Source organism: Podarcis melisellensis, assembly GCF_964234715.1.
Source record: "Podarcis melisellensis genome assembly, chromosome: 10".
NCBI lineage: Eukaryota > Metazoa > Chordata > Lepidosauria > Squamata > Lacertidae > Podarcis > Podarcis melisellensis.
The window spans coordinates 51,768,871-51,795,725 of NC_138542.1; the positions used below are offsets into that span (position 1 = coordinate 51,768,871).

General features: G+C 44.6%; 2 protein-coding genes across 3 annotated transcripts in view; one reads left to right on the plus strand and one right to left on the minus strand.

The window, feature by feature from the left end:
• The window catches only part of ALDH1L2 (aldehyde dehydrogenase 1 family member L2), a 33,986-nt gene extending 12,588 nt beyond the window's left edge, over positions 1-21,398 (plus strand). For both annotated transcript variants that reach the window (XM_081928213.1, XM_081928214.1), the window contains 17 exons: positions 333-467; positions 910-1,035; positions 2,343-2,434; positions 3,150-3,297; positions 4,104-4,223; positions 5,658-5,785; positions 8,852-9,002; positions 10,609-10,679; positions 10,805-10,910; positions 12,164-12,251; positions 12,390-12,480; positions 15,117-15,216; positions 15,630-15,728; positions 16,500-16,665; positions 17,662-17,767; positions 18,110-18,309; positions 19,392-21,398. In XM_081928213.1, coding sequence (XP_081784339.1) covers positions 333-467; positions 910-1,035; positions 2,343-2,434; positions 3,150-3,297; positions 4,104-4,223; positions 5,658-5,785; positions 8,852-9,002; positions 10,609-10,679; positions 10,805-10,910; positions 12,164-12,251; positions 12,390-12,480; positions 15,117-15,216; positions 15,630-15,728; positions 16,500-16,665; positions 17,662-17,767; positions 18,110-18,309; positions 19,392-19,447 — 1,983 coding nt within the window. In that variant the 3' untranslated portion in view covers positions 19,448-21,398. The remainder of the gene's footprint in view (positions 1-332; positions 468-909; positions 1,036-2,342; positions 2,435-3,149; positions 3,298-4,103; positions 4,224-5,657; positions 5,786-8,851; positions 9,003-10,608; positions 10,680-10,804; positions 10,911-12,163; positions 12,252-12,389; positions 12,481-15,116; positions 15,217-15,629; positions 15,729-16,499; positions 16,666-17,661; positions 17,768-18,109; positions 18,310-19,391) is intronic.
• Positions 20,812-25,954, minus strand: NOPCHAP1 (NOP protein chaperone 1). The gene is made up of 4 exons (XM_081928475.1): positions 25,825-25,954; positions 24,622-24,708; positions 23,250-23,386; positions 20,812-21,843 (listed from the first exon to the last, which is right to left on the minus strand). The coding sequence occupies exons 1-4, from the start codon at positions 25,892-25,894 to the stop codon at positions 21,670-21,672; spliced, it is 468 nt and encodes a 155-aa protein (XP_081784601.1). The 5' UTR covers positions 25,895-25,954; the 3' UTR covers positions 20,812-21,669.
• Positions 25,955-26,855: the final 901 nt, after the last annotated feature.

Sequence of the window (26,855 nt, forward strand, 5' to 3'; positions counted from 1 at the left end):
TCCAGATGTTGTTGGAACACACCTCTCAACACTGCTGGCCATTGTCCATTATTGCTGAGGCTGCTGGAGTTGCAATCCAACAACATCTGGAGGACCACAAGTTCCTCATCCATGATTTAGATGCACTTATAATTGGCGCCGAAATATTCCTTTTGCACGATATAGTTTACAACAGGAATTTCCCTATAAAGTACCACTGAAAGGCAAGACCAAATAGATTGGTTCTATCCAACTTGGCCAGTTGTGTAAAATCCAGGCATTGCTGCCCACTATTTGCTGATTTTTTTCCTTTTTGTAAAAAATAATAAATTTTTTTATATATTAAAAAACAGATGGTTACTTTCTATGGGTCATCATTACTTCATGGTTCACCACCTCTGGGTCAAGAACTGGCAATAAAAGGTGCTGCAAGACCTGGTCTTGTAACAGAGAATGGGCTGGTTCTGTTTGGCAATGATGGAAAGATGGTAAGCATTTCAGAAGCAGTCTTGGGTTTTGGACATAAGAATGAACTGCAATTATAAGTGATCATAGAATCGTAGAGTTTGGACCAGAATAAGAGAACATCAAGGAAAAACCCCCAATGATTCCAATGTGAATATTATGCCATTCAAGACAAGGACTGACTTTGTGATGGTACTGTGATTCTAGGATTCTGAAGATGCACAGTTTTACCCTGCCCTGTGACACCTGAGATATGTGTCTCCCAATTTCTGTGGATTTGATTTGTTTTAACTATTCTTAGTATTGGATTTTTAAATGGAACCTGCTGGTTGAGGGTGGGTTAAAAAAAAGGGTATTGCTGTTGTTAATAATTATAAAAGCTTAGAATGGGGGCTTTGTTTATTACAGGTTTTTTGGGTTTTTTACACCGCTAGCTTCTTTTTGTATTTGTTTCTTTTTCTTTAGTTGCTGGTAAGAAATCTACAGTTTGAAGATGGAAGAATGATACCAGCATCTAAATACTTCTCCGCTGACAAGCTGTCTGCCATAGAACTTACTGAAGAAGAGAAAGAGATGGCAGAAAATATCAAGGTAAACCATTTCTGTGTTTTGAGAGAGAAAATCGATGAATGTGTGCAGTGGGCTTTTAAACCTGGAGGCACACACTATGTTTTTTTAGCCTTTCTACAAAGCCTAGAACATTTCAGTGCGCGGTGGTGCTGTGGGTTAAACCACAGAGCCTAGGATTTGCCGATCAGAAGGTCGGCAGTTCGAATCCCCACAACGGGGTGAGCTCCCGTTGCTCGGTCCCAACTCCTGCCAACCTAGCAGTTCGAAAGCACGTCAAAGTGCAAGTAGATAAATAGGTACCACTCTGGCGGGAAGGTAAACGGCATTTCCGTGCGCTGCTCTGGTTCGCCAGAAGCGGCTTAGTCATGCTGGCCACATGACCTGAAAGCTGTCTGCAGACAAATGCTGGCTTCCTCGGCCAATAAAGCAAGATAAGCTCCACAACTCCAGAGTCGGTCATGATTGGACCTAATGGTCAGGGGTCCCTTTACCTTTATCTAAGTAATAAATAAGGTTCCACAGACTTCCCTGGGAGTAAGTCTCTTTGAACTCAGTGAACAATAATTCACTGTAGAGTGAATTGTAGAGTTGCAGGTGGCACAAAACTCCACAAATCACTGGCTCCTTCCTCTGGATCTGCCTTGAGGGGGCCCTGCCTCTGCCACAAATTCCTCAAAGCCCTGCCAGCCCCTGACAGGTTCCATGTTCAGGCTGTTCCAAGCAGAACCACAAGTGGTGTGGGAACTTCAAGAACTAGAGAGAGGTGGCCATGAGGATGCATATCATTCATTCATCCAATGTATATCCAGGCCTACCTCTCGGATGGATCATAGGGCAGCTGACAACATGAGATCCAATGAAACTACATGCAATAGCCAATAATAATAAGTGGCTAATAATAATTTCTTACTTATACCCTGCCCATCTGGCCGGGTCTCCCCAACCACTCTGGGCAGCTTCCAACAGAATATTAAAACACAATAAAATATCAAACATTAAAAACTTCCCTAAACAGGGCTGCCCAGAGGTATTCTAAAAGTCATATAGTTGTTTATTTCCTTGACATCTGATGGGAAGGCGTTCCACAGGGCGGGCGCCACTACCGAGAAGGCCCTCTGCCTGGTTCCCTGTAACCTTGCAGGGAGGGAACCGCCAGAAGGTCCTCAGAGCTGGACCTCAGGGCTTTGGCTTCACATTGCAGGCTAGTTAGGAAGTCCATAGTGGGGCCTAGTTCAAAGATGTTAGTTTCTACAAAGCAAGACCAACTTGCTTCATTGGTAGATGGATTTGTTTGTATCGTTGTCTCACACATTTTCCATATCTTGCAGTCCATTTGGAAGGGAATTTTGAGCAACGTGGCTGTAATTGAGGATACCACGGACTTCTTTAAATCTGGAGCTTCTTCTATGGATGTTGTTAGGTAAGCCAGCCTCCTGTAAGGTCTCAACTCAGAGATGCTGGAAGCAGAGCCTAACCTTCTAAAGCTAGCCTGTTGCTTCCCTCAGGTGTCAGGTCCCAGCTTGAAGGCCAGGAAGGGATCAAGTGATCTTGGGAGCCAATAGGGTCCCATCGAGCCTTATACAGTGGTACCTCAGGTTACAGACGCTTCAGGTTACAGACTCCACTAACCCAGAAATAGTACCTCAGGTTAAGAACTTTGCTTCAGGATGAGAACAGAAATTGTGCTCTGGTGGCGCAGCGGCAGTGGGAGGCCCTGTTAGCTAAAGTGGTGCTTCAGGTTAAGAACAGTTTCAGGTTAAGAACGGACCTCCGGAACGAATTAAGTACTTAACCCGAGGTACCACTGTATTACTACTACCTCTAGCCTAACTCCTCACTTTGAGCAATTTGTCACTCAGTGTAAGCTAAGTTGCTTGAACATAGCCTGAATCCACTCTTGTACCTCTGCTGAGGTACACCTCCAGGCTGCCAACTCTGATGTCTCCCATTTAAAACAGTGTGGCTCCAAAATGCCATTTGAAAGATGAAGATTCAATGACTCATGACGTAGTCAGTGCAAAAGGGGCGGGGGGGGGGAGAAATGAAAGCAGCCACATGCAATCGTCCCATTCAGTTTTCTATTGATTTCACTGTTTTGGTCAACTTTCACTTGTTTGATTTCTTTGTCTCCCAAGGATGATTGAAGAGATTAAGCAAATATGTGGTGAACTTGAGCTACAGAATGAAGATGTCTATATGGCGCCCAAGTTTGGAGAGTTCATCCAAATGGTTGTCAGAAAGCACAGGGGAGAAGACAAGGAGGAAGAATTAGTAGTTGATTATGTTAGTAGCTTAATTTTTTTTTCATTTTCTTTCATTACGCTAGTAAATCGACAAGGTGCGTAGTAAGGGAGAAATTTTACATTGCAAGGACCCTCTGTAGAACATAGTGCATCCCTGGGCATATATTGGCCCAGTTTGCATTGTAACACTAAGCTAGCAAATGTAGAAATATGTAGGCTCTCAGAGAGGAAATTGCACCCACTCTGCTCTTTGTTGAGTCCGGCTGCTGCTGCTGCTGTGAGCTGAGCCATAGTTTGACATAGTGTGCTGTGCTTTTGGACTATAATTCCCATCAGTCCCAATTGGAAGGCACCAGGATAGTAATATTGATTCTAGTACAATCATACCTTGGAAGTCGAATGGAGTCCATTCAACTTCCAAAACATTTGGAAACTAAGGCATGGCTTCCACTTGGCTGCAGGAAGCTGCAGAAGCCACATTGGATGTTCGGATTCCAAAAAAAGTTCACAAACTGGAACAATAGCTTCCAGGTTTGCAGCATTCGGGAGCCAAAACATTTGACTCGCAAGGCATTCAGGATCCAAGGTACAACTGTAGCTGTTAGAATCAAATCACCTGACATATAGATAACTTGTCTGAAAGTAAACTGAAGATTAAATCCCACACACTAATCGATGGGATCTCAAAATTACATTTGGATCCTAATATGGGCTACAAATGAATTGGAATCGTTCAAAATATATGTTTGTTCTGCTTAATGTTTTCTGCAGGAAGTTCATTGGTCATAGTTCACACATGCTAGTTCAGAGGACAAACTGAAGCTTGTGACTTTTGTTTTGCATTAGGTTTCAAAAGATGTCAACCGTATGACTGTGAAGATGCCATATCAGTGTTTTATTAATGGGCAGTTTGTGAATGCTGAAGACGGGGGAACATACGACACTATAAATCCAACCGATGGATCTGTGAGTTAACCCTTAGTGTCCACATTGTCTTTCTCGGAGTTCTTTGTATCTGGATTATGCAGAACTCTTTAAAAATGTAGTAAATACTACACAAGGAATCCCCTCCGTTGTGCCAGAGCAACCTGTTTGAGAATCTGAGTTGAAAAGGCAATAACACACTGCCACTGGTCACAATGTCTACAAGTTGTATGGCCAGCTGGGATGGAAAAGTTCTAAATTAGGAGGTGCCAAAAGTTGTTCATCTCTCAGCCACACTGGTGGAGTGATTCTCCACCCCTTCTCTTCCCTGTTGTAGTGTAGTGTGTTAGAGTGCAAGGCAAACTCCCATCTCCTTGCCAGTGGGGCTTTACAGAGTGATGTAATCATAGAATTGTAGAGTTGGAAGGATCCTCAAGTGTTATCTAGTCCAACCCCCTGCAATGCAGGAATCTCAACTAATGCATCCAAGACAGATGGCCATCCAATCTCTGCTTACAAACCCCCAAGGAAGGAGATTCCACCACCTTCTGAGGGAGTCCGTTTCACTGTTGAACAGTTCTTACCGTCAGAAAGTTCTTCCTGATGTTTAGTCGGAATCTCCTTTCTTACATCTTAAAGCCATTGGTCTGAGTCCCGCTCTCAAGAGCAGAAGGATCACAGGGCCTGATCCCTGCAGGGCTGGATTTAGGGTGGTGTGGGCAGTTCCCCTGCATAGGGCGCTGAGCCGAGGGGGCACAAGGTAGAGAAGATCCATTTGTTGGGCCAAATTTTGTCCTCGTACATGGTGCCATATTATAGATTATATTATAGACCAGGGGTCTGCAACCCGCGGCTCCAGAGCCGCATGTGGCTCTTTTACACCTTTGCCGTGGCTCCGGGGCGGATACTAGCGAGGGGAGGAGGCACATTGTGCGCCCCAACACTCCCCACTGTGGCGGGCACTGTACTGGCTGTGACGTCGCATGGGGGCGGTGCGTGCGTTAGTCACCTTCCCGCCCGCTGTCAGATCGGAGGGCAGCGGCACACATGCTTTAAATGTCACAATGGTTTTGCAGCTCCCAGGTTTTTTTTCTTCGGAAACAGGTCCAAGTGGCTCTTTTTGTCTTAAAGGTTGCAGACCCCTGTTATAGACAGTTCTAGGCTGGCACAGTGATTGGGTCCAACACCAGCTTGAGATGACTGTTGAGACTGACTTGGGGTCCAGCAGATCCTGGGATGACTCAGCCTTGCCTGCACCCCACCCTTGGAACATCCCTTTTACAGGGTTTTCCATTAGGCTCCCCCAGCAGCAATACTGCCAGGTGGAAGGAGGAGCTTTATACCAACAGAATGATGCTTGTATGTTGTTGTTGTTGTTGCCTGGGATTGCTCTGCCTGCTGGCATCTATGCTTTGGAGGAAGGAAGCTCAGCAGCAACGTTAATTCTGACCAAGCCTCTCTCTATATTTATGGCAGGTGATTGCCAAAGTGTCGCTGGCTACAGCGGCCGATGTTGACAAAGCAGTTGCGGCAGCGAAGAATGCCTTTGAGCATGGTGAATGGGGAAAGATGAATGCAAGAGACAGAGGGAGAATATTGTACAGGTATGGCATGTCTAAGAAACCAGTTGCAGCTCTGTATGTTCCATGTCTCATAGGTCTCCTTTATTACCTGAGTAAAATCATGCTATGCCCTATTTGAATAAAGCAGTAATATTATATATATATATATATATATATATATATATATATATATATATATAGGTTTTGGTGTCCTCGGGTGTCTTCCCATGTAAAAGTTGGGGTGTCTAGGCGACGTTTCGACGAGGTCTCACTCGTCACTTAGGTGAACGCCATCACCAATCAACCACACCAGACCCAAACCCAGACCCTCTCCACAGATAAATTACAGACACCATCCAGTAGCCAAACCATGGTGGCACCTCCGGATGCTGCACCCCCCTGCAATCCCTACACAGATCTGGCTGACACAGGCCACAAAACCACAGCTCGCCCCTATACACGAAGCCAAGCCAGAGCACAACTAAGTGCAGTACAGCCATCTTCTCAGAAAAACTCTTCACAAAGTTCAAGAGGTCAAGACACAAAGACTTTAGCAACTAATCCACACCTAATGACCCACCTAAGTGGTACTCAGGATATCACTCAAGAAATCACTCAAGATATCCCTCAAGTAATTAAGGAACAAAAGAAGAAAAGGCACACTAGCCTGGGAACTTCCTCTCTGCCCAGAACATTGGAGGCTATACACCACACCCCCTCAACAGTATTTATAGGAACTCAAACACTGAGATCCTGCTCTGTTCCAGTAACAAGAAGCCGAAAGCACCAGCCTGAAGATGACGAGTGAGACCTCGTCGAAACGTCGCCTAGACACCCCAACTTTTACACGGGAAGACACCCGAGGACACCAAAACCTGCATTCCTGTACCCGTGAAAATCTACGAAAGCATATATATATATATATATATATATATATATATATATATATATATATATAAAAAATCTCCCCAATGAATAATCCTATGTTAGAAGGTCAGATTCTGTGGATGTTCTGCAAAGAATTATGTATTGGTAAAGGAGCAGAGTTCTGATTATGAGCACCTGCCCTAAAGTTAAAGCGACCCCTGACCGTTAGGTCCAGTCATGGCCGACTCTGGGGTGGAGTGTTGCAGCGCTCATCTTGCTTTATTGACCGAGGGAGCCAGCGTACAGCTTCTGGGTCATGTGGCCAGCATGACTAAGCCGCTACTGGCAAACCAGAGAAGTGCAAGGAAACACTGTTTACCTTCCCTCCACAGTAGTACCTATTTATCTACTTGCACTTTGATGTGCTTTCGAAGTGCTAGGTTGGCAGGAGCAGGGACCGAGCAACGGGAGCTCACCCCGTCGCGGGGATTTGAACCACCAACTTTCTGATCGGCAAGTCCTAGGCTCTGTGGTTTAACCCACAGCGCCACCCGTGTCCTGACAGCACCTGCTCTAGGAGCACATAATTATTCATTGAATTGTTATTGCATTGAAAGCGGTGTCGGGGACTGGCGGGACATTGATGAGTGTCCACTGGGGAAGGGGGGCTGCAGGGCTGCAGTCTGACTTGGGAGAGGGGGGCAGTGATTTGTGGGGAACTGTACCAGTCAGGTGGCAGGAGTCAGAGGCAGGGGAATCTTCAGAGCTGGAGGGTGGAGCACAGGATGGGTCAGAAGAAGAGGAGGAAGAGGCAGGTTAGGCAAGCGAAGTGCCAGGTGCTTCCCCACCCTCTCCTGCACCACTGTTACCCAGAACCAGGAGGGGATTGAAGAGGGAAGAGCGAAAGCAGCTTCCACACAGATGTAGTCTCTGGATACGTGTGTGCATCCCTTTGGGAGGAAGTACATAAACTGGTGGAGTGGCTCCCTGTTGCTGCAGCTGCTCCATAGAGCACAGACCTGAGAATAGCTGCCTAGATGCTAGACTGGGGTGTGTTGGTATTCAGAGCCATAGAAATGATTGTGTCAGCTTTGACAATAGATGACTATCTGCCGTGTGCATTCCTTCGGCAATTGGCAATCCCTTGACAACTGGCTTCCTGTGCTGCATTTTTCCTGCAGATCCCTCTTTTCTTTTATTTGCATGCAGTTTGCCACCATTTGCACACACACCCCACACACCCCCGAGCAAGTTACTAATGCAAATAAGCACACATGCTCCTATGTGCATTGATCAAATCACCCTCAAATGGGAATCTTGAAATGATTGTTTCATTTCCAACAAGATTCCATTTTTGTGGATGTTTTAATCAGTGCATATTTGCAGAACAGCACATTGTAAGGAAAATATATGTGAACTAAATACTGCACCAAGTTTGTTTATGTGCACTAATTTGAATGGCACCCAGAAAACAAAAAGGGAAGAAATGTAGATTTCTGACACATCTGTCTGCTTCATAGAAAGACCTGGTAATTCAGAACTTCACGACCCAGAGAAGAATCTGGATTGGGGGGGGGGGCGGATTTCTGTCTTTCCTCCAAGGTGCTGAAGCTGACATACATATATTTCCCCCATTTTATCCTCACAACAACCCTGCAATGTAGGTTAAGCTGAGAAATACAGACATACCTTGGGTTAAATGTGCTTCAGGTTGAGCGTTTTCAGGTTACACTCCACAGCCACCCGGAAGTAACGGAGCGTGTTACTTCCGGGTTTCGCCACTTGCGCAGACGCTCAAAATAACATCACCCACATGCGCGAATCGCAACCCATGCACATGCAGACGCACAGACGTGGGTTGCATTCGCTTCAGGATGCGAACGGATCTCCGGAACGAATCCCGTTCGCATCCAGAGGTACCACTGTAGTGCCTGACTCAAAGTCAGCCAGCGAGCTTCACGGTCCTAATCTGACACAGTTTTACCTGGCTCTTTCCTGCCCCTCTGATTTCCTCTATGTGTGCATAGAAATGTAGAATGCTTTCCCATCCCATCTTCAGTGCTTTGGCAGCATAAAAGTCACGATTCTCAAATCACACACTTTGGTCATTTCACTAAAACCATTGGTTCTACTCAAAATATTAACGAATCTGCATCATAAATTCTGCTATTTGGATATAGGGCATTACAGACACACCATTTTTTGTTTTTTTACATTGTATGTCATTATTTCATTTTAAAGACTTGCAGATTTGATGGAAGAACACCAAGAGGAACTGGCAACCATTGAAGCTATTGATTCAGGAGCTGTTTACACACTGGCGTTGAAGACCCACATCGGAATGTCAGTGCAAACATTCCGATACTTTGCTGGATGGTGTGACAAAATACAGGCAAGCTAACATTTGAGTTGGCCTTGATCCTTGGGAAAACAACAAGGGGATTCATGCTCTTGCACACATTGGTCCTTTTCAGAGAATTAGCATGGGTTTCCATCGATATATTTTTCCTATTCATTTGATGTATGAGGAAAAAAAATATCCTTCCAAGATCCTGCTTGTTGCAGGAGTATCATGTTGTCACACGTGATTCCTATAGAATCAGGGTGGTGGTGCAGGCGCTTATTAAGCCTGCTAGACTGCGAGGCCATTTTAAGCAAGCTGTACACTGCTTTCTGTTACCTGATGTCATATGTCCAGCACAGAGATCTGTTATTGCCATTCTCAGCCCTAAGACTGGAGATAAACGTATCTCCAGTGTTAGCACTGTGGTTGTTAGTACAGTACTAAGATCAGACATACAGTAAGTCTCTGCCTGCTCTCTGGCAGTAAATTGTCCACCATCCCTGCTATAGAAGGTGGCGGCAATCCATGGCCAGGAATGAGCTGGAGGGGGGGGGGGGGGGAGAGGCTCCTTGCAACACAGATTATCAGCTAAGCTTACATAGGGCTATGGAGTCCCAGCTAAGCAGCATTAATGTGACTGTTCATGCTGGAATTCCCTCTTTAGGCCAGAGGGACATCACCTGATATTCCTCCAGACTGTCAGTATTTTGCAGGAAGGACTGAAGTGTGTAGATTTAGGCTGGAGAATGGATGGCAGCTAACAGATTGAGGTTGAATCATGACAAGAAAGAAGTACTGTTTTTGGGGGACAGGAGGCGGGCAGGTGTGGAGGACTCCCTGGTCCTGAATGGTGCCCCTGAAGGACTAGGTGCACAGCCTGGGAGTCATTTTGGACTCACAGCTGTCCATGGAGGCGCAGGTCAATTCTCTGTCCAGGGCAGCTGTCTACCAGCTCCATCTGGTACACAGCCTGAGACCCTATCTACCTGCGGACTGTCTCGCCAGAGTGGTGCATGCTCTAGTTATTCCTCGCTTGGACTACTGCAATGCGCTCTACATGGGGCTACCTTTGGAGGTGACCTGGAAACTACAACTAATCCAGAACGCGGCAGCTAGACTAGTGACTGGGAGTGGCCACTGAGACCACATAACACCAGTCATGAAAGATCTAAATTGGCTCCCAGTACATTTCCAAGCACAATTCAAGGTGTTGGTGCTGACCTTTAAAGCCCTAAATGGCCTCAGTCCAGTATACCTGAAGGAGTGTCTCCACCCCCATCGTTCTGCCCGGACATTGAGGTCCAGTGCCAAGGGCCTTCTGGAGGTTCCCTCACTGTGAGAAGCCAAGTTACAGAGCAACAAACCCACTTTAAAATAATTGGGCTTTTAGCAGCTAGGAAAGTGACAGGGAAAAGCACTACGGTAAATGGTGTGGGAGAAATGAATGATTAAGAGGAAACAAACCAGAGGAAAAGCTCAATAAAGACTGCATATAATGTAACCTCCAAGTAAGCTTGTGCAAGCAAATCAATAAACCGGCCATCTGGAGGAGCCTGCTAACAGCAAACATGTTGTTCAAACAAATGTGATGATATGATGGATGCATCTTGTACCACCTTAATTTAAAAATAATAACGATTGCTTTCTCATTTAGGGGTCTACCATTCCAATTAACCATGCGCGGCCAAACCATAACTTAACTTTCACCAAGAAGGAACCCTTAGGGTAAGACAAACTCTTCTTCTTCTTTTGCTAATGGAATTAGATAAGATTCAGTGTTTTACTAATAGCAAATTTCTTTGAAAAACTAGTATTATTTCTGTATTTTTTCCCCTGCTTCCAATTTAAAGTGTCTGTGGAATTGTCATTCCCTGGAACTACCCACTAATGATGCTCGCGTGGAAGAGTGCAGTGTGTTTGGCTGCTGGCAACACTTTAGTTCTGAAACCAGCACAGGTAAACATCAAGCAGGCTGATAATGTCTTGATATATGGCACTCCTCCAGTCTACAGTAGGGGTAGGGAACCTCATGTCCAGGAGCGAAATGCAGGCTTCCGGGTCTCTCTGTTGAGATTCTCAGATATTCTGCAGGCCGTACCTGCTTCCTAGCCATGCCTTTCTCCCCAAACCACACCCTGTATCCGCCCTCCTTTCCACCTACTTCCACCTACTTCCACTTTTGCCTAGCTGGAGTTTACGCCAACAAGGCTTGGAGGGAGTCAAGAAAGGGATGTGCAAGTCGGGGATGTGTATCCAGAAACAAGCCTGCTGTACCAAAGCAAATTCATGTTCATTGCCCTGCCCACTTTAACCTCTGACCCCACCTTGAACATATCAGACAACACAGCGATTCCTCAAACAGCTCTTGTTTATTCACAGGCCAGAACAGAACTGAACTGAAGGGTTCAGCCAGCCTGCTTATATAGAGCTCCACTAGAAAGCAACAGTAACCATTTTCTGTAACTATCCAATCACTGAACGCCACTTTCAATCCCTTATTTGCATATGTGGACCTGAGTGAAAACTATCTACAGTATCCCCCTGCTGGCCCAGGGTGAGAACTTCAGTGCATAACACCACCCACCACTGACATGTGGCTTCAGGCTAAAGAAGGTTCCCCACCCCTGCCCCAGACAGTTTTTACCGATGTCATCCACTGATTGACCTTGATAGAAAGTGCACTGATAAAGGACGGATGTGCCATTGTTGAAGAGGGTTAACAATGGAAATCACATTTCACACTCTGAGGGGGGAAATCCTACCAGGGACATCTCAAAACACTTTGCCGCCTGAGTCAAGGCAAGTGTGCTCTCCTTTTCCCTGCACAAAAGCTGACCGGACAGGCAACTGAATCTTACTTCAAGACTGCTGGTGATGATGGGGCAGTCACACACAATTCTGTCCTCCAACATCAAAAATAGAAAGGCCGGTGTTATAACTCAGCTAAATAAAAACAAGAACACTAAAGAAAGAAAGGGGTGGGGGAATAATACAATTCCCTTTTTAAAAAACCCTAAACCATGCTACAGGATTTTGTAAACATTGCAATTTTCCTTATACCATACGACACATAGATCATCTGTGTTGGTTTTATGTTATCAAGATGTTATAATTGACTTAAACTGTCTTCTGTTAGAACCTTCTTTGCCTGTATGTCTGCAACCCAAGGCAGACAGTCTGGTAAAATCATGGTGTGTGTTTTCACGTAGGTAACTCCACTGACTGCCTTAAAGTTCGCAGAGCTCTCTGTGAAAGCAGGAATTCCCAAAGGCGTTATCAATATTATACCTGGTTCAGGTAAAGCAGTGATGCAATGGTTTCTCTTTTCTGTTCAAAGAGGATGGAGGGAATGGGGTGCAGCACAACTAAATCACTGAAATAAACAAAGTCCGCAATGACAGTAAAGCTCAACATTTAATTATACTTATGTCACAGGTTTAACAGGGCAACGCTTGTCCGATCACCCAGACGTTCGTAAACTTGGGTTCACTGGCTCAACACCAACTGGGAAACAAATCATGAAGAGGTAAGGTATTGACTGCCCACCCCCACCCCACCCCCATTTTTGCATGCTGTACATTTTTAGAGCATGGCCTTCACATGGAGATGTTTTCGTACAACCATGAGCTGCGTGGCTTTTGCTATGTGTCTCCCTACACTGACAATGTAAAGTACAGGGGTATCTTGGTTCTCAAACATAATCCATTCTGGAAGACCGTTCGAGTTCCAAAACATTAGAAAACCGAGGCGCAAAGGGCTGTCTGCAAATTCAAATGAGAAAATTGAAAAACATGCAGCAGAAGCCGTTCAACTTCCAAGGCATGTTTGAAAATGGAAGCATTTACTTCTGGGCTTTCGGTGTTTGGGTTCTGAAATGTTCATCAACAGAGACGTTCGAGAACCAAGGTACCACTGTAGGGGTGGAAGAACCTCTAGTTCTCAAGATCCCGCTAGACTACAACCTCCATCACCTTTGACCATTGACCACATTGGCAATAGGTTGATAGGAATTGGAGTCCAACAACACCTGGCATGCCACAATTTCCTTGCCTCTGGTGTAAAGAGGAACCTGTATGTAGAGACTGATTTGGATGCTACTTTTCCTTTCATAACTAGAAAAGAGGTCCTCCACCTTCCTTTCCCCCCACAAAAATCTGCTGCTGCAAGTCAGGAGACCCTTGGAAATAGCATGGGCTATGGTGCTGGGCCCCCCACAAAAATCTGCTGCTGCAAGTCAGGAGACCCTTGGAAATAGCATGGGCTATGGTGCTGGGCAAAAGGGACGCAGGTGGCGCTGTGGGTTAAAGCCTCAGCGCCTAGGACTTGCCGATCGAAAGGTCGGCGGTTCGAATCCCTGTGGCGGGGTGCGCTCCCGCTGCTCGGTCCCAGCGCCTGCCAACCTAGCAGTTCGAAAGCACCTCTGGGTGCAAGTAGATAAATAGGGACCGCTTACCAGCGGGAAGGTAAACGGCGTTTCCGTGTGTGGCTCTGGCTCGCCAGAGCAGCGATGTCACGCTGGCCACGTGACCCGGAAGTGTCTCCGGACAGCGCTGGCCCCTGGCCTCTTAAGTGAGATGGGCGCACAACCCCAGAGTCTGTCAAGACTGGCCCGTATGGGCAGGGGTACCTTTACCTTTACCTTATGGTGCTGAGCAAGGGTTGCAGGCAGATCAGGGAGTTGGTGGATATGGTTCTCTCCATTATGTGAATGGAGGAGGAACTTCGGACCTGAGCCATAGTAAATGTTCAATCTGTAAATAGAACTTGGTTTATTTTGGTACCAGTCATGGCTTCCTGCATGGGACACAGGTGGCGCTGTGGGTTAAAGCCTCAGTGCCTAGGACTTGCCGATCAAAAGGTCGGCGGTTCGAATCCCTGCGGCGGGGTGCGCTCCCGCTGCTCGGTCCCAGCGCCTGCCAACCTAGCAGTTCGAAAGCACCTCCAGGTGCAAGTAGATAAATAGGGACCGCTTACCAGCGGGAAGGTAAACGGCGTTTCCGTGTGCAGCTCTGGCTCGCCAGATGCAGCTTTGTCACGCTGGCCACGTGACCCGGAAGTGTCTTCGGACAGCGCTGGCCCCTGGCCTCTTAAGTGAGATGGGCGCACAACCCCAGAGTTTGTCAAGACTGGCCCGTACGGGCAGGGGTACCTTTACCTTTACCTTATGGCTTCCTGCCAAGAATTCTGGGAGCTGTGGTCTGTCAAGGGTGGTGATGTTGTTAGCAGGGGTGGATTTAGGGCTGTGCAAGTGATGCGCATGCACTGGGCACTGTCTCAAAGCACTGTTTTTGGGAAGGAGGCGTGAGGCCCCTCCTCAAAGCCAGATTTGGGGAGGAGGTGAGAGGGCTCTAGGACCCTGCCAGAGCACTTGTAAAGGTAAAGGTAAAAGACCCCTGGACAGTTAAGTCCAGTCAAAGGCGACTATGGGGTTGCGGCGCTCATCTCGCTTTCAGGCCGAGCGAGCCAGCATTTGCCCACAAACAGTTTTCTGGGTCATGTGGCCAGCATGACCAAACCGTTTCTGGTGCAACGGAACACTGTGACGGAAACCAGAGCACACAGAAACACTGTTTACCTCCCTACTGCAGCGGTACCTATTTATCTACTTGCACTGGTATGCTTTTGAACTGCTAGGCTGGCAGGAGCTGGGACAAACAATGGGAGCTCACTCTGTCGCAGGGATTCAAACTGCCAACCTTCCAACTGGAAACCCAAGAGGCTCAGTGATTTCGACCACAGTGACACCCGCATCCCTTGTACCCTCTTCCCAAAGCCAGGCATCTCCTTACTTGCCTTTGGAAAGGCCAAATTCTGGCCTCGAACAGGGATCTATAGTACCCAAGTCCACCACTGTTGTTAATATAATAATAGTAAACTTTTGTTTATATCCCCCCTCCCCAGCCAAAGTCGGGCTCAGGGCAGCTAACATCAGATATATAACATTAGTATAAAATCAAGCAATAATTAAATTACCTCCTAAACACAGGTCAAAATCAAATTAAAGTCTAATTAGATGGCTTTCCGCAGGGTTAGGGTTGGGTTAAGAGGGCCCAATTCCCTTCACAGAATATGCTTACTTATATAAGTTTATATAACTTCCCTTCACTGGCTATCAGGAGGAATGAGATTGAATTCTGAATGCTTTCATTATAATTTTTACAGCTGCGCTGCCAGCAATCTGAAGAAGGTTTCTTTGGAACTGGGCGGAAAATCCCCACTGATCATATTCAATGACTGTGAACTTGACAAAGCTGTGAGAATGGTAAGCCGGCTTTAAAAAGGCTCTGGTGAACTTGCTCCATAGTGTATTGTAAATTGTGCTGCTGCTCTAGAGAACTGTGGTTATGACACTGCTCTGAAATTATAATTATTTATTAAATTTGCTTACCGCCCTATACCCGTAGATCTCAGGGTGGTTCACAACATAAAATCACAATATAAAGAACACAAAACCCATCATAAAATAAAAACATAGACAACCCAACCCCTTCCCCTTTACCTGGTAAGATAAAGAACATTTTAAATTAATAGTTAGTAGAAAATAAAAATGCTCAAATTCACTGTATGTTCTATATGTTCAAAGGCTTCCATATAGAAAATGAAAATGGAAGGAAAAAATAGCTTAAGATAACAAAAAAAGCATGCTCAAGGCGTGTTCTTTTTCTTCCAACGTAGGGCATGGGAGCCGTTTTCTTCAACAAAGGAGAGAACTGCATTGCAGCCGGCAGACTTTTTGTGGAAGAATCAGTCCACGACGAATTTGTTAGGAGAGTGGTAAGAAATTTAAAACGTGAGATTAAACATGATTTTTGCCTTAGGAGCCTTTCCACTACACACCAGACGTAGCCAACATGGGGCCTTCCAGAGGTTGTTGGACTCCCAGACTACCTGGCCCAATGATCAGGGATGATGGGAGTTGTAGTCCACAACATCTGAAGGGCACCTGGTCAGGGAAGGCTGAAACAGGGCTAAGCCCGGTGTGGCTAACCTATGGCCTTCTAAATGTTGTTGGACTTCAACTCCCAGGCAGCACAGCCAACAGTCAGGGATGCTGGGAACTGTAGTCCAGCAACATCTGGAGGACCACTGGTTAAAAACCCAATAGTTTCACAGTGTTTTTGCTTTGTTTGAAACCCCAGGAAGTTTTGCCAAGCGACTCGTCTGTCTGCCTGGTGCCAGTGCAAGGGGAGAACGGGTATGTCAAATTCTATGGGCATGAGTGTATTAGTATAAATTGCTGGCCCCAGCATGGCACAAATCATATTGTGGGGCCCATGCAGTATATAAGTTTGCCGGGGCAGAACACACAGCTCTCCCATCTAAAGGGCTACTTATTGATTGGCACGAGAGCAAAGAATATGAGCTTCTGTTCCCTTTTGTGAGAGTCCTCCAGCTAGCAGGACAAAGGACAATTTCCCTTTCTTCTCCAGATAACTTTAACACCTCATTACAAACTACTTCTTCGGATGGGGTGCCAACATTATTGCCCAAAAGGGTTTTAGTAGTTGCCAGATAATTTTTCCTCTCCTTTGGTGGAATCCATAGGTGGAAGAAGCCAAAAAGATGAAAATTGGTGACCCACTTGACAGATCTACAGACCATGGTCCACAAAACCATAAAGGACATTTGGATAAGCTTCTGAAATATTGTGAAACTGGCGTGAAAGAAGGGGCTACTCTGGTATATGGAGGAAGACAAGTAGGTAGACCAGGTAAACTATGATCTAAGTAGAATCCATAAATCAGATTAGTTGATGAACAAAAGCAGTGGGGTATGTGTGTGTGTGTGTGATATCTATATATTCTCCTACGGGCCACAGATTCCTCACCACAGTTCTTACCTAATGAGGCAACATGGGCTACAAATTTCTAAGTCCGATCTGTTCATGCCTATTGTTGGATTCTTGGCTTTCATTTGGGGAATTTGTCTCAGGTAGACCCTTGTGGGGGACGCAGGTGGCGCTGTGGGTTAAAGCCTCAGCGCCTAGGACTTGCCGATCGAAAGGTCGGCGGTTCGAATCCCTGCGGCGGGGTGCGCTCCCGCTGCTCGGTCCCAGCGTCTGCCAACCTAGCAGTTCGAAAGCACCTCCGGGTGCAAGTAGATAAATAGGGACCGCTTACTGGCGGGAAGGTAAACGGCGTTTCCGTGTGCGGCTCTGGCTCGCCAGAGCAGCTTTGTCACGCTGGCCACGTGACCCGGAAGTGTCTTCGGACAGCGCTGGCCCCTGGCCTCTTAAGTGAGATGGGCGCACAACCCCAGAGTCTGTCAAGACTGGCCCGTACGGGCAGGGGTACCTTTACCTTTACCTTTTAGACCCTTGTGGACCAGACCAACGGCCCATCTTGTCCACCATCTTGTTCACACCATGGCCAACCATATACCACTGGGAAGCCATGAGTGCAACAGCGCTCTCCCCTCATATGAATTTTAGTGGATTAAACTGAGCACACCCTTTTTAAATTCCTCAGAAGATTTCTAAATCAGTTTATCTGATTAACCGATCTAACGCTGCAGCCTTGGATAAGATATTAAAGAATTAACACTTTTAATGCCACCATATGGAGTGTGCTACAGAAGACACATACAGCATATATCAAGACAGAAAATGCCTATAAAATGAAAAGCATTAAAAAAATAATTCTCAAGACAGAAAATGTCTGTAATCATTTCAGCTTTGCACATGCCACACCATCTTCTCTTTGATCAGGCTTCTTCATGGAACCTACAATATTCACGGATGTTGAAGACCATATGTTCATTGCACAAGAAGAGTCTTTTGGTCCTATAATGGTCATTTCCAAGTTCCAAGATGGGTAGGTCCTGCTATAATGTTGTTGTTCTTTATTCTCCATGCAACAGTTAATCATGTGAGTCCAGTGCCCAAACAGACCTTATAAAGCCAGGCATCTGTGATTGGAAAGTGTCATGGTTTTTACCTTCATTCCTACTTGTTTGGAATGCCTCCATATCAATAACTTAATTTAGCGGAGGATGCTTTCTAGTCAAGCTTTTTAAACACATAGGAAAGAAGCAGCAGAACGAAATAGCACGTGGGGAAATCTGTTGATGAAAGGCAGCTTAAACTGATTCGGATTAATTTCTCTGCTACATTCCATGTTGCTGCACTGATGGCAGATTATTCTCTCATATTGCAGGGATGTTGATGGGGTTTTGGAACGAGCCAACCGGACCGAATATGGCTTGGCTTCAGGGGTCTTCACCAAAGACATAAGCAAAGCTCTCTACGTCAGCGATAGGCTGGAAGCTGGAACAGTTTTCATCAACACCTATAACAAAACTGATGTGGCCGCCCCATTTGGAGGATTCAAGCAGTCTGGCTTTGGAAAAGATTTAGGTAAGTTGCATTTTACTTAAAATCCACACAGAAATCTAAAGCTCAGTGCAGTGGTGGGCAAACTGTGCACCTGCCGACAGTGCTAGACTACAACTCCCATAATCCCTGCTGGCTAGGGCTGATGGGACTTGGAAGTCCAACATCAGCAGGTCACCATGTCCCTACCTTGGGTCAGAGGTTTGAAACCTATGTTTACCTTTTGAAGTTTCTTAGTTATTTAATACTATGATCTCATTATGTTATTGCTAGCTGCTTTTCAGCAACATATCACACCCACTTCGTGCATTTAAAACACCTTTAAATAATACAGTGGTACCTTGGGTTACATACGCTTCAGGTTACAGACTCCGCTAACCCAGAAATAGTACCTCGGGTTAAGAACTTTGCTTCAGGTTGAGAACAGAAATCGCACAGCGGCAGTGCGGCAGCAGTGGGAAGCCCCATTAGCTAAAGTGGTGCTTCAGGTTAACAGTTTCAGTTAAGAACGACCTCCGGAATGAATTAAGTATGTAACCAGAGATACCACTGTAATACTATAGTGGTGCCCACCTTTTAGTGCGATGGGTAGGATCTGGTCCTTATCAATGTTGCTGAATGCCCATTTTATGCATTTTACATTGTTTTAACTTTTTCTGGTTTTATATTGTTTTAAACCATAAAACTAGTTTTTTTTAGGGTCAAGTAGCTTTGAGGCTTTTTACTGTTTCAATTACCTATTTTATCCATCTGTCACTTTAAAGTGCATGGTTTTCCCCCAAAGAATCCTGGGAATTGTAGTTTGTTATGCATCCTGGCAATTAAAGAAAAGTCTTGTGAAAAATGTTACAAGCATAGGTTTGATTGCCGAATTATTTCTGGCAAACCCAGCACTTGAGACAGAAGGCACACATTTACCTCAAATTTAAATTACTAATAGTGTTAGGAATCGAAGCTCTGTGAAGGGTAAACTCTAGTTCACTGGATTCTTCATGGAAAGCCACGACTTTTAAATGTGTGTTAAATGTGTGCTGAAAATTTATGGAGTGGATGGTGCAGAAAATATGTGCAGTCTACAATTGTTTCCATGCTCTTGTTCTCCTCAGGTGAGGAAGCGCTTCATGAGTATCTCAGAACGAAAGCTGTAACCGTGGAATATTAAGCATCGCGACTGGGGTGGCATAGTGTTCTTAAAACGCTTCACCAAGCACAAGACAGGACTCCAAAATTACAACAGCGAAACCGTGAACTTCCACCGGCACTTAAAAACGCAGAGCCAGAACCAAACCCTTTTATGATGTGGATCCTCCAGCAGAGTTCCGAATGCATTCAGTAGGGAATCACTTCTGAGTCATAGACTTTACTGTGAAATTATTGGCTTCTGCAGCTTTTTTGTACCGTGGTCTCCGCTACCCTGGATGTCATCGCCTATAAAAGCAACTGAAGCATCCAGTGGTGACATATCAAAACCTCAGATCCCCGGACTTTACAATGGAGATCTTGCCCAAGTGAGAAGCAACGGACGTAGGAAACTACCTTATGCTGAGCCACAGCATTAGTTCATCTAGCTCAGTATTGTCTGTCTTGACTGGCAGCAGCTCTGAGAGTTTTGGACAGGTGTTCCCAGTTTGACCTGGGGTCGAACCTGGGACCTTATGCATACAAATCGAACGCTCTACCACTGAGCTATGGCCTTCTTCAGCGCTGTATGTCCCTTGTTTCTCCAAATTAGTCACATAGTACTTAGGTTTCTACAGATTGCATCACACCAGCATTATGCCTCTTTTCTTCCTGCAATGCAAGTTTTTAAGCAGCACAGAGAACCAATTTGCCATAAACATTGTACATAAATCCAAGTGCACTTACTGTGTTTTTCGTATGATATGCAGAACATAACGTCTGTGTTCTACTATGCATATGAAAGCTATAGCAACTATTTTATAACGTGTTTACATTTCCTCCAATGAGAAATCTACATAGTTGTGAATTCCAATTATGCTATTAAATCATATTTGTGCTGAATGTTTTATGCAGAGTGTTACAATCCTGAAATGCGTCTGTAAAAGAATATAAACAAACACTTATCTTTGGCTACCACTTTTCATATCCAAAGGAGCAGCAGAATTGTAATGGTTGCATCCTAAAGCCTTTTAGAGCAGGGTTTTGGAACATGATCTTCCAGCTGCACAGTCGAGTTTTATTTTGGTGAACATTTGCTGTCTGCAGAATATTCAGCCTAAATGACTTCACTTGCTAGATATACATAATTTGTATCCAAATCTGCTGCCAAAGAAGTGGCAGCTCAAATAGTATGCATGCATATTCAAAGGCAAATCATTCCAAGGTCACGCTCAAATAAGTGCAAAAGATTGCATCCTAGGAGAAAGATCTGTGTCCAGGAAGCCATCGGCTAACAGGCTTGCACAGCTGTTCATCCATTAAAATTGTAATGTAATGTCTGATTTTCAAGATCAAAACAGTACAAACTTGTGAGTTGGTGTATTAATATCTAAGCAAATACAGAACACATTGAAAATGGTAGTTATTTATTTAACAAACCCACATCTTCTTTATGAAAACATGGGAAATATCCCAATTTCAAATGCGTAACAGGACTGCTGCCCAAACACTCAACCATCCTGCAGAATTTTGAGGGAAACACGGTTTAAGGCTAGATAGTTTGTCCTTAATCTGAGCATTTACACATACATGTTTGGGATCAGAAAAATAGGCTACAGGACTTTCAGCAGCTTCCCTTATGATCCCCTCTATGTACAAGAAATGTTTTGACCGGCCCTGCTGCTGCTACCTATCCACAGCTGGAACCTCTCCTTAAGAGGCCAATGCAATTCTCTCCCCCCTTATAGCAGACCTAAGATCAGCTCTTAGCTTGCAGCTGCCATGCTGAAGCTGTTGCAAAGTAACAGGCAAGGGTCACTCACCGCACAGGTCACTCCAATTTGAAGGTATTCAGGGTAGCAACTAAACAAGACTCTCCAATAACTAGAATAATCTACATGAGCACATGACAGAAGCACTGCCGGTTTCCATGTAGCAACTATAACCTAATAATTGCTTCCATAAATAAAGAGGAATACAATTTAAAGCACCAATTGGCCTGACGGGTATTTTCTGTCTGCCTGATTCTGTGCTTCTTCCCCCCGACGTCGCCCCCATATTAAGCTCCTGACGATTCTCATGAATCTTTTTCATCTTGGGGCTTGGACTGAAGTGATCTTCCATGCCTCCTGGGGTATGAGAGATGCAAAAAGCGAGACAGTCTGCAGGTAGCACACCTGGAAGCAAACTAGCTTTTTAAGGGAATTTTTTTCAAGTTATGATACATGGCTTGTAACATGAATCGAAATCTGAGATGGCAAACATCTACTCAGTAGGGTCCAAAATTTCTACTCTGCCTTCTCCTTTCGGTTTAGGAAGCTTAATGTTGTCGACGGTCACTTCTTCACAAACAGAACTGTCCTCGCTTTCGGAGTCATCTTCCGAGGCTGAATCTTCTTCCTCTGTATCAGAGCTGTTCAGTTCAACCAAAGCAACATTCTGCAATAAAAAGAAATACATATTATAATTATTTTAAAAAGCTGTAAAGGAAGGCCAATTCAAACTCTAAATGAAGACGTACAGAACTGGGCAAATCATGGCTTCAAAAGCCAACACCACAGTGTTAGAACAAACATCTTAATAGCCACATCCATAAAACACTTTTTATAAAATTCACTGTCATAATATGTAGGGGATGCCCAGCAGAATGGCTTTTAAATTCAGAATGGGTCTATCAGTGTGTAGGTTAATCAGGGAGAACCTCATACTGCCTTTGTGGAACAGGCTTGTACACTGCTTTTTTTTATTTCTGTGTTATGCTTTATTCATTCTGCTGATAAATTTTAAGCCATTGAGTTAAGTCAAGTTCATTTGTACTGCTTAATACGTAATTTATAGACTGATTTTTTAAATGATGTGTTTACATATTGACACTAGCAGTAATTTACACCTTGTAAATAAGCACACAAAAGCCAACAGGCTGGAAAAAATACTACCTTGCTAAGAGGCCAGTAGTCTTTGTTTCCATGCTGTCTGCAGAGAAAAGGAAACCCACCCACCCACCCACTTCCTCTGCAGCCAGGATAGAAATGCAGACAACTAGGTTCTGTTTCTGAATACCAGTTCTTTGTATTCGTGGTGCACAAGAACCAGTTATGCACAAGAACTAGTGCGATGCAGTGGTTAGAAACTTGGAATAGGATCTGGGAGACCAGAGCTCAAATCCCCACTCAGCCACTGTCTCTCAGCCTAACCTACATTACAGGGGTGATGTGAAGATAAAGAGCAGCATGAAGAAGCATATCTTTGAGGAAAGGTGGGTTAGAAATGTAATAATAAATAAATAATACATTAGGCTGTACTATGGTTATTTGTCATTGTTCCTGTTAGCATTTTTTTTTTGAAAGGTTATATTTATTGCTGTTTATCTGATATGCTGCGAGTAATTTTGGATGCAACCTTGGCAGGAAATAACAAATAATCTGATGATTTATACAAATCATACAAATAAACTGATGGTGATAATTTGGCTGACCAGAATATTCTTAATTTCCTATGATTTTTTAAACCACACCCTTGAAATCTGTTTCAGCTATAAACCGGGAAGCTAAAGGCATGAGACACTCTTTAGACCAGGCATAGGCAAACTCGGCCCTCCAGATGTGTTGGGACTACAACTCCCATCATCCCTGTTCACTGGTCCTGGTAGCTAGGGATGATGGGAGTTGTAGTCTGAAAACATCTGGCAGGCTGTGGTTGCCTATGCTTGGTTTAGATCATAAATTATCAGGCCTTAACCATATAATAATACAGCCAGGAGAACATTCATCCTTTTTGCACACTGTAAATATGAATAAGATGCTTGAAGCCAAAGCATTAATTTTAGAGAAAGAGAAATTATTCACCATTTCAATGACGTTTTCAACTGAAGCATCCACATGTTCAATATCAAACTCTTGAACAGGGGTGTTTTCCATTTCTCTTCTTAGCTCGTCATTTGCGTTGGCCATCTGTGGTAGAAAGTTCTGCACCCTGTCCAAAACTAGTACATGAAAACAGGCAAGATATTAATGCACTTCTACAAAAGACTTTGATAAAGTACATTGGATGGCTTTACTCCTAGTACTGTAATGTCCAGTATCTTAACCCTTACTGCATACCTCCTGTCTGCAAATAGTCTTAAAACTGTTTAGGCTTGTCACAGACAACGCTTTATAACTTGCAACACTAGAGAGGCGACAAGGCATGTATTGGGTTCTGCTACTCCACTGTCACTAGCAGTATTGCACTTTCCCATCTGCCACAGAAATAATACAGCGTAAGAACAGTACCCTATACAGTGCTTTTTTTCCTTAAAAAATGTTTAGGGGTACTCTCATTTTCCTACTCATACTATACTGCCCCTCAATGAGGCCAAACTTAGATTCACAAAATGTTTAGGGGTATGCTTACCCCCAGAAAAAAAAGCACTAACCCTATGTATGGCAGAGCATAATTATTTTGTGGAATTAAGTCTGATTTCACATCTTACATTGCAGATTAAAGCTCCCATTTTCTCAGCCCAACCAACAGGATCTGATAAAAGTCTCCCCACTCCCTCGAGTCCTTGTAAGCTAGAGAAGGAATGCTGTAAACAAATGGTCATATTGCAAAATGTGTGGACATTTTGAAAGTTCCAAATCCCAAATGCTGGGAAGTTAGTATGAAGAGATGGTGTACTATGTAGATACAGGACTTCACAATTAACAGTCTATTGGTCTGGGTCAGTTTGGTTCTTATTAGAAGACTTGGGCAAAACATATTTAACATTCTTTCTTCACCATGCAGTTCTCAAAGCTGTTCATATACATTTAAACATTAAATGCTTTGAGGATATATGAGGATGGATTGTCTTCCTGCCCACGGACCTCATAGCCACCATCAGCTGTATGGTTTCTCATTCAGAATAACACAAGACTTGTATTATCAGTTTAGTGCTTGAATTTATAACTAGATGCTACGGGCCACACAAAAATGCTTTACAAAATCCATGAACACAACAGACCACTTTATTTTGGAATGTTACAGTATTCCCTCACTACACCTTTTCAATGCCTGCCTCTTCTGCTTCTGTCATATTGCATTGTATGGACTTTCAGGTCTATGGGGAGGAACATAAAATTCTCAAGATGTTTATGCTAGAACACTAATTCTAGGTCAGGAATGTTTCTACACAATTCTTTAAGTTTGTATCTTACTGAAGTTCACACAATATATTTAAAGATGATGAGCACTTACGGTTGCTCCTTGGAAGCCTGACCGTCTGTAAGCTCATGGCTTTCTTCTTAGCATGCTTTGAATTTAGCAATAGCGTCTCATGAATACCTACAAGCCAGAATTCCAACACGAGTTCAGTAGTCACACACCAACCTTTTCTATTCACAAAGAATATTCACACTATTCAAATATAACAGTACAGTAGAGGAAACTGCATTCCAAAACAATTGGTCCGTAACAAATGTGATTTTTCTGTTCACCTACCCTATCCAACCTTATCTCATTTTTAAAAATATGCAAGCCCTCTTCATATGCCCTTTCCACTCTTCCAGAACCCCAATCTCAGATTACCTGAATCAAGCCCCATTTAAACTAAATCAAGAAATGCATCGCTAGAATTTTGATTTTAATGCACCCTTTTCTATTTCACTCATTACAGATTAGCCAATACAATACTTGCCATGCACACTCATGATACACATGACAGGAAGCTGCAATGTGAAAGGCAACCCATATCTATATAATGCAAGTTTGTAATTGATGATGTACATGAAGGGCAGTGCTTGTGCGGTGTATTTGTGTGAGAGATACAGACCACAGCTTCCTGTATAGATCTGTACAGGCTACAAGCACTGATAGTTATCTTTGTTGATCCGGAAGAATGGGGGGGGGGGGAGAGGCAACTCCCCAAACAACTAGCTTAACAATATACTGTTGATCCATAGCAGCAGAAATGGAAGAAAGCCTCCTCAAAGCAACTAGCATTTGGGGACCAATAAATACAACGAAAAGTGAGCAAGCCTTCCGGGTTTCTGCAAATTCTCAATCAAACTGGATGCTAAAACCAAACAACAACAAAAAAAACAAAAGGGAAGGGATAGGCTCCATTCTACTATTACAAAATGCAGATTTTGGGTCTCAGAAAAATCCTATTACATGTGCTGAGCCTGAAAGTTTGCTCACTTCTTTTAGTCGCCCCTACTAAAGATATTATATACTACGGTTATTTTTGTGGGTCGCTTTGTTTGCAACGTCACCTCACCTTATCCCTAAAATGCGGTCAGGCCGCAGACTTGCAAAATCTGGGTCCAAGGAAAGAGCAGCTAACCGCTGCAGGGAAGCGGGAAAGGGTCGGGTGTTCCCGTTTCCCCCCCGTTCCTGCAGCGCAGAAAGTTGTCCCCCTATATCGGCAGCGCCTTGCTCCGGCAACTCCTTGCCAATTACCTCCTCCGCTCCCCGCGGAAAGCAGCTCCCGGGATACAGCCGGAGCCGCGCCATCTCCGCTCAGCGCCATGCACCTCTTTGCAAACCGCTGCTTAAGCGCGCGGCAGCCTCCGTGGGGGAAACCGGAACACGCGCGCAAGACCGGAAGCGGCGAAGCCCAGAGCGGCCTCGCGAGCGCAACGGCGCCACCTACAGCGCGGAGGGGGAAAAGCTTTTCTCCCTCGCTTAACGAAGCGGAATGTTGGAAGATCCGGGAAAGACAAAAGCGCAGAGTCAAACTCACAGGATGGTCACATCACCTTGGATGGCTTTAAGGATTAGGCAAATTAATGGAGGATAAGGCTATCGATGGCTTCTAGCCATGATGACTTTGCTCTGCCTCCATGGCTGGAAGCAGTAATGCTTCTGAATCGCAGTTACGGTGGTACCTGGGGTTACATATGGTTAAGGTTACATACGCTTCAGGTTACACACTCCACTAACCCAGAAATATTGCCTCAGGTTAAGAACTTTGCTTCAGGATGAGAACAGAAATCGTGCAGCGGCGGCACAGCAGCAGCAGGAGGCCCCATTAGCTAAAGTGGTGCTTCAGGTTAAAAATAGTTTCAGGTTAAGAACAGACCTCCAGAACGAATTAAGTTCTTAACTCAAGGTACTAGTGTACTGGAAACCCCAGGAGGGAAGAGTGCCTTTTGTGCTCAGATCCTGCTTGCTGGGCTCAGCCACTGTGAGAACAAGGATGCTGGACTAGATGGACCAATGTCCTGATCCAACGGGCTCTTTTTATGTTCTCGGCATTTGGGGAATCAATTCCAATTTCCGCATCCTCAATTCGGTATCAGAGACAGGATCAGGATCACCAGGAATTGAAGCTGGGGGCTTAGGACAGATCCACACAATAAATTTAAAGTACATTCATGGCATATTTAAAGCACACGACTCCATGGTCTCTGCTGACCTTCATTCTAAGGAAATCAAACCCCTGGAGTCTCTCAGTTCTCAGTTTGGGGTGGCATGTAACATCTAGACTG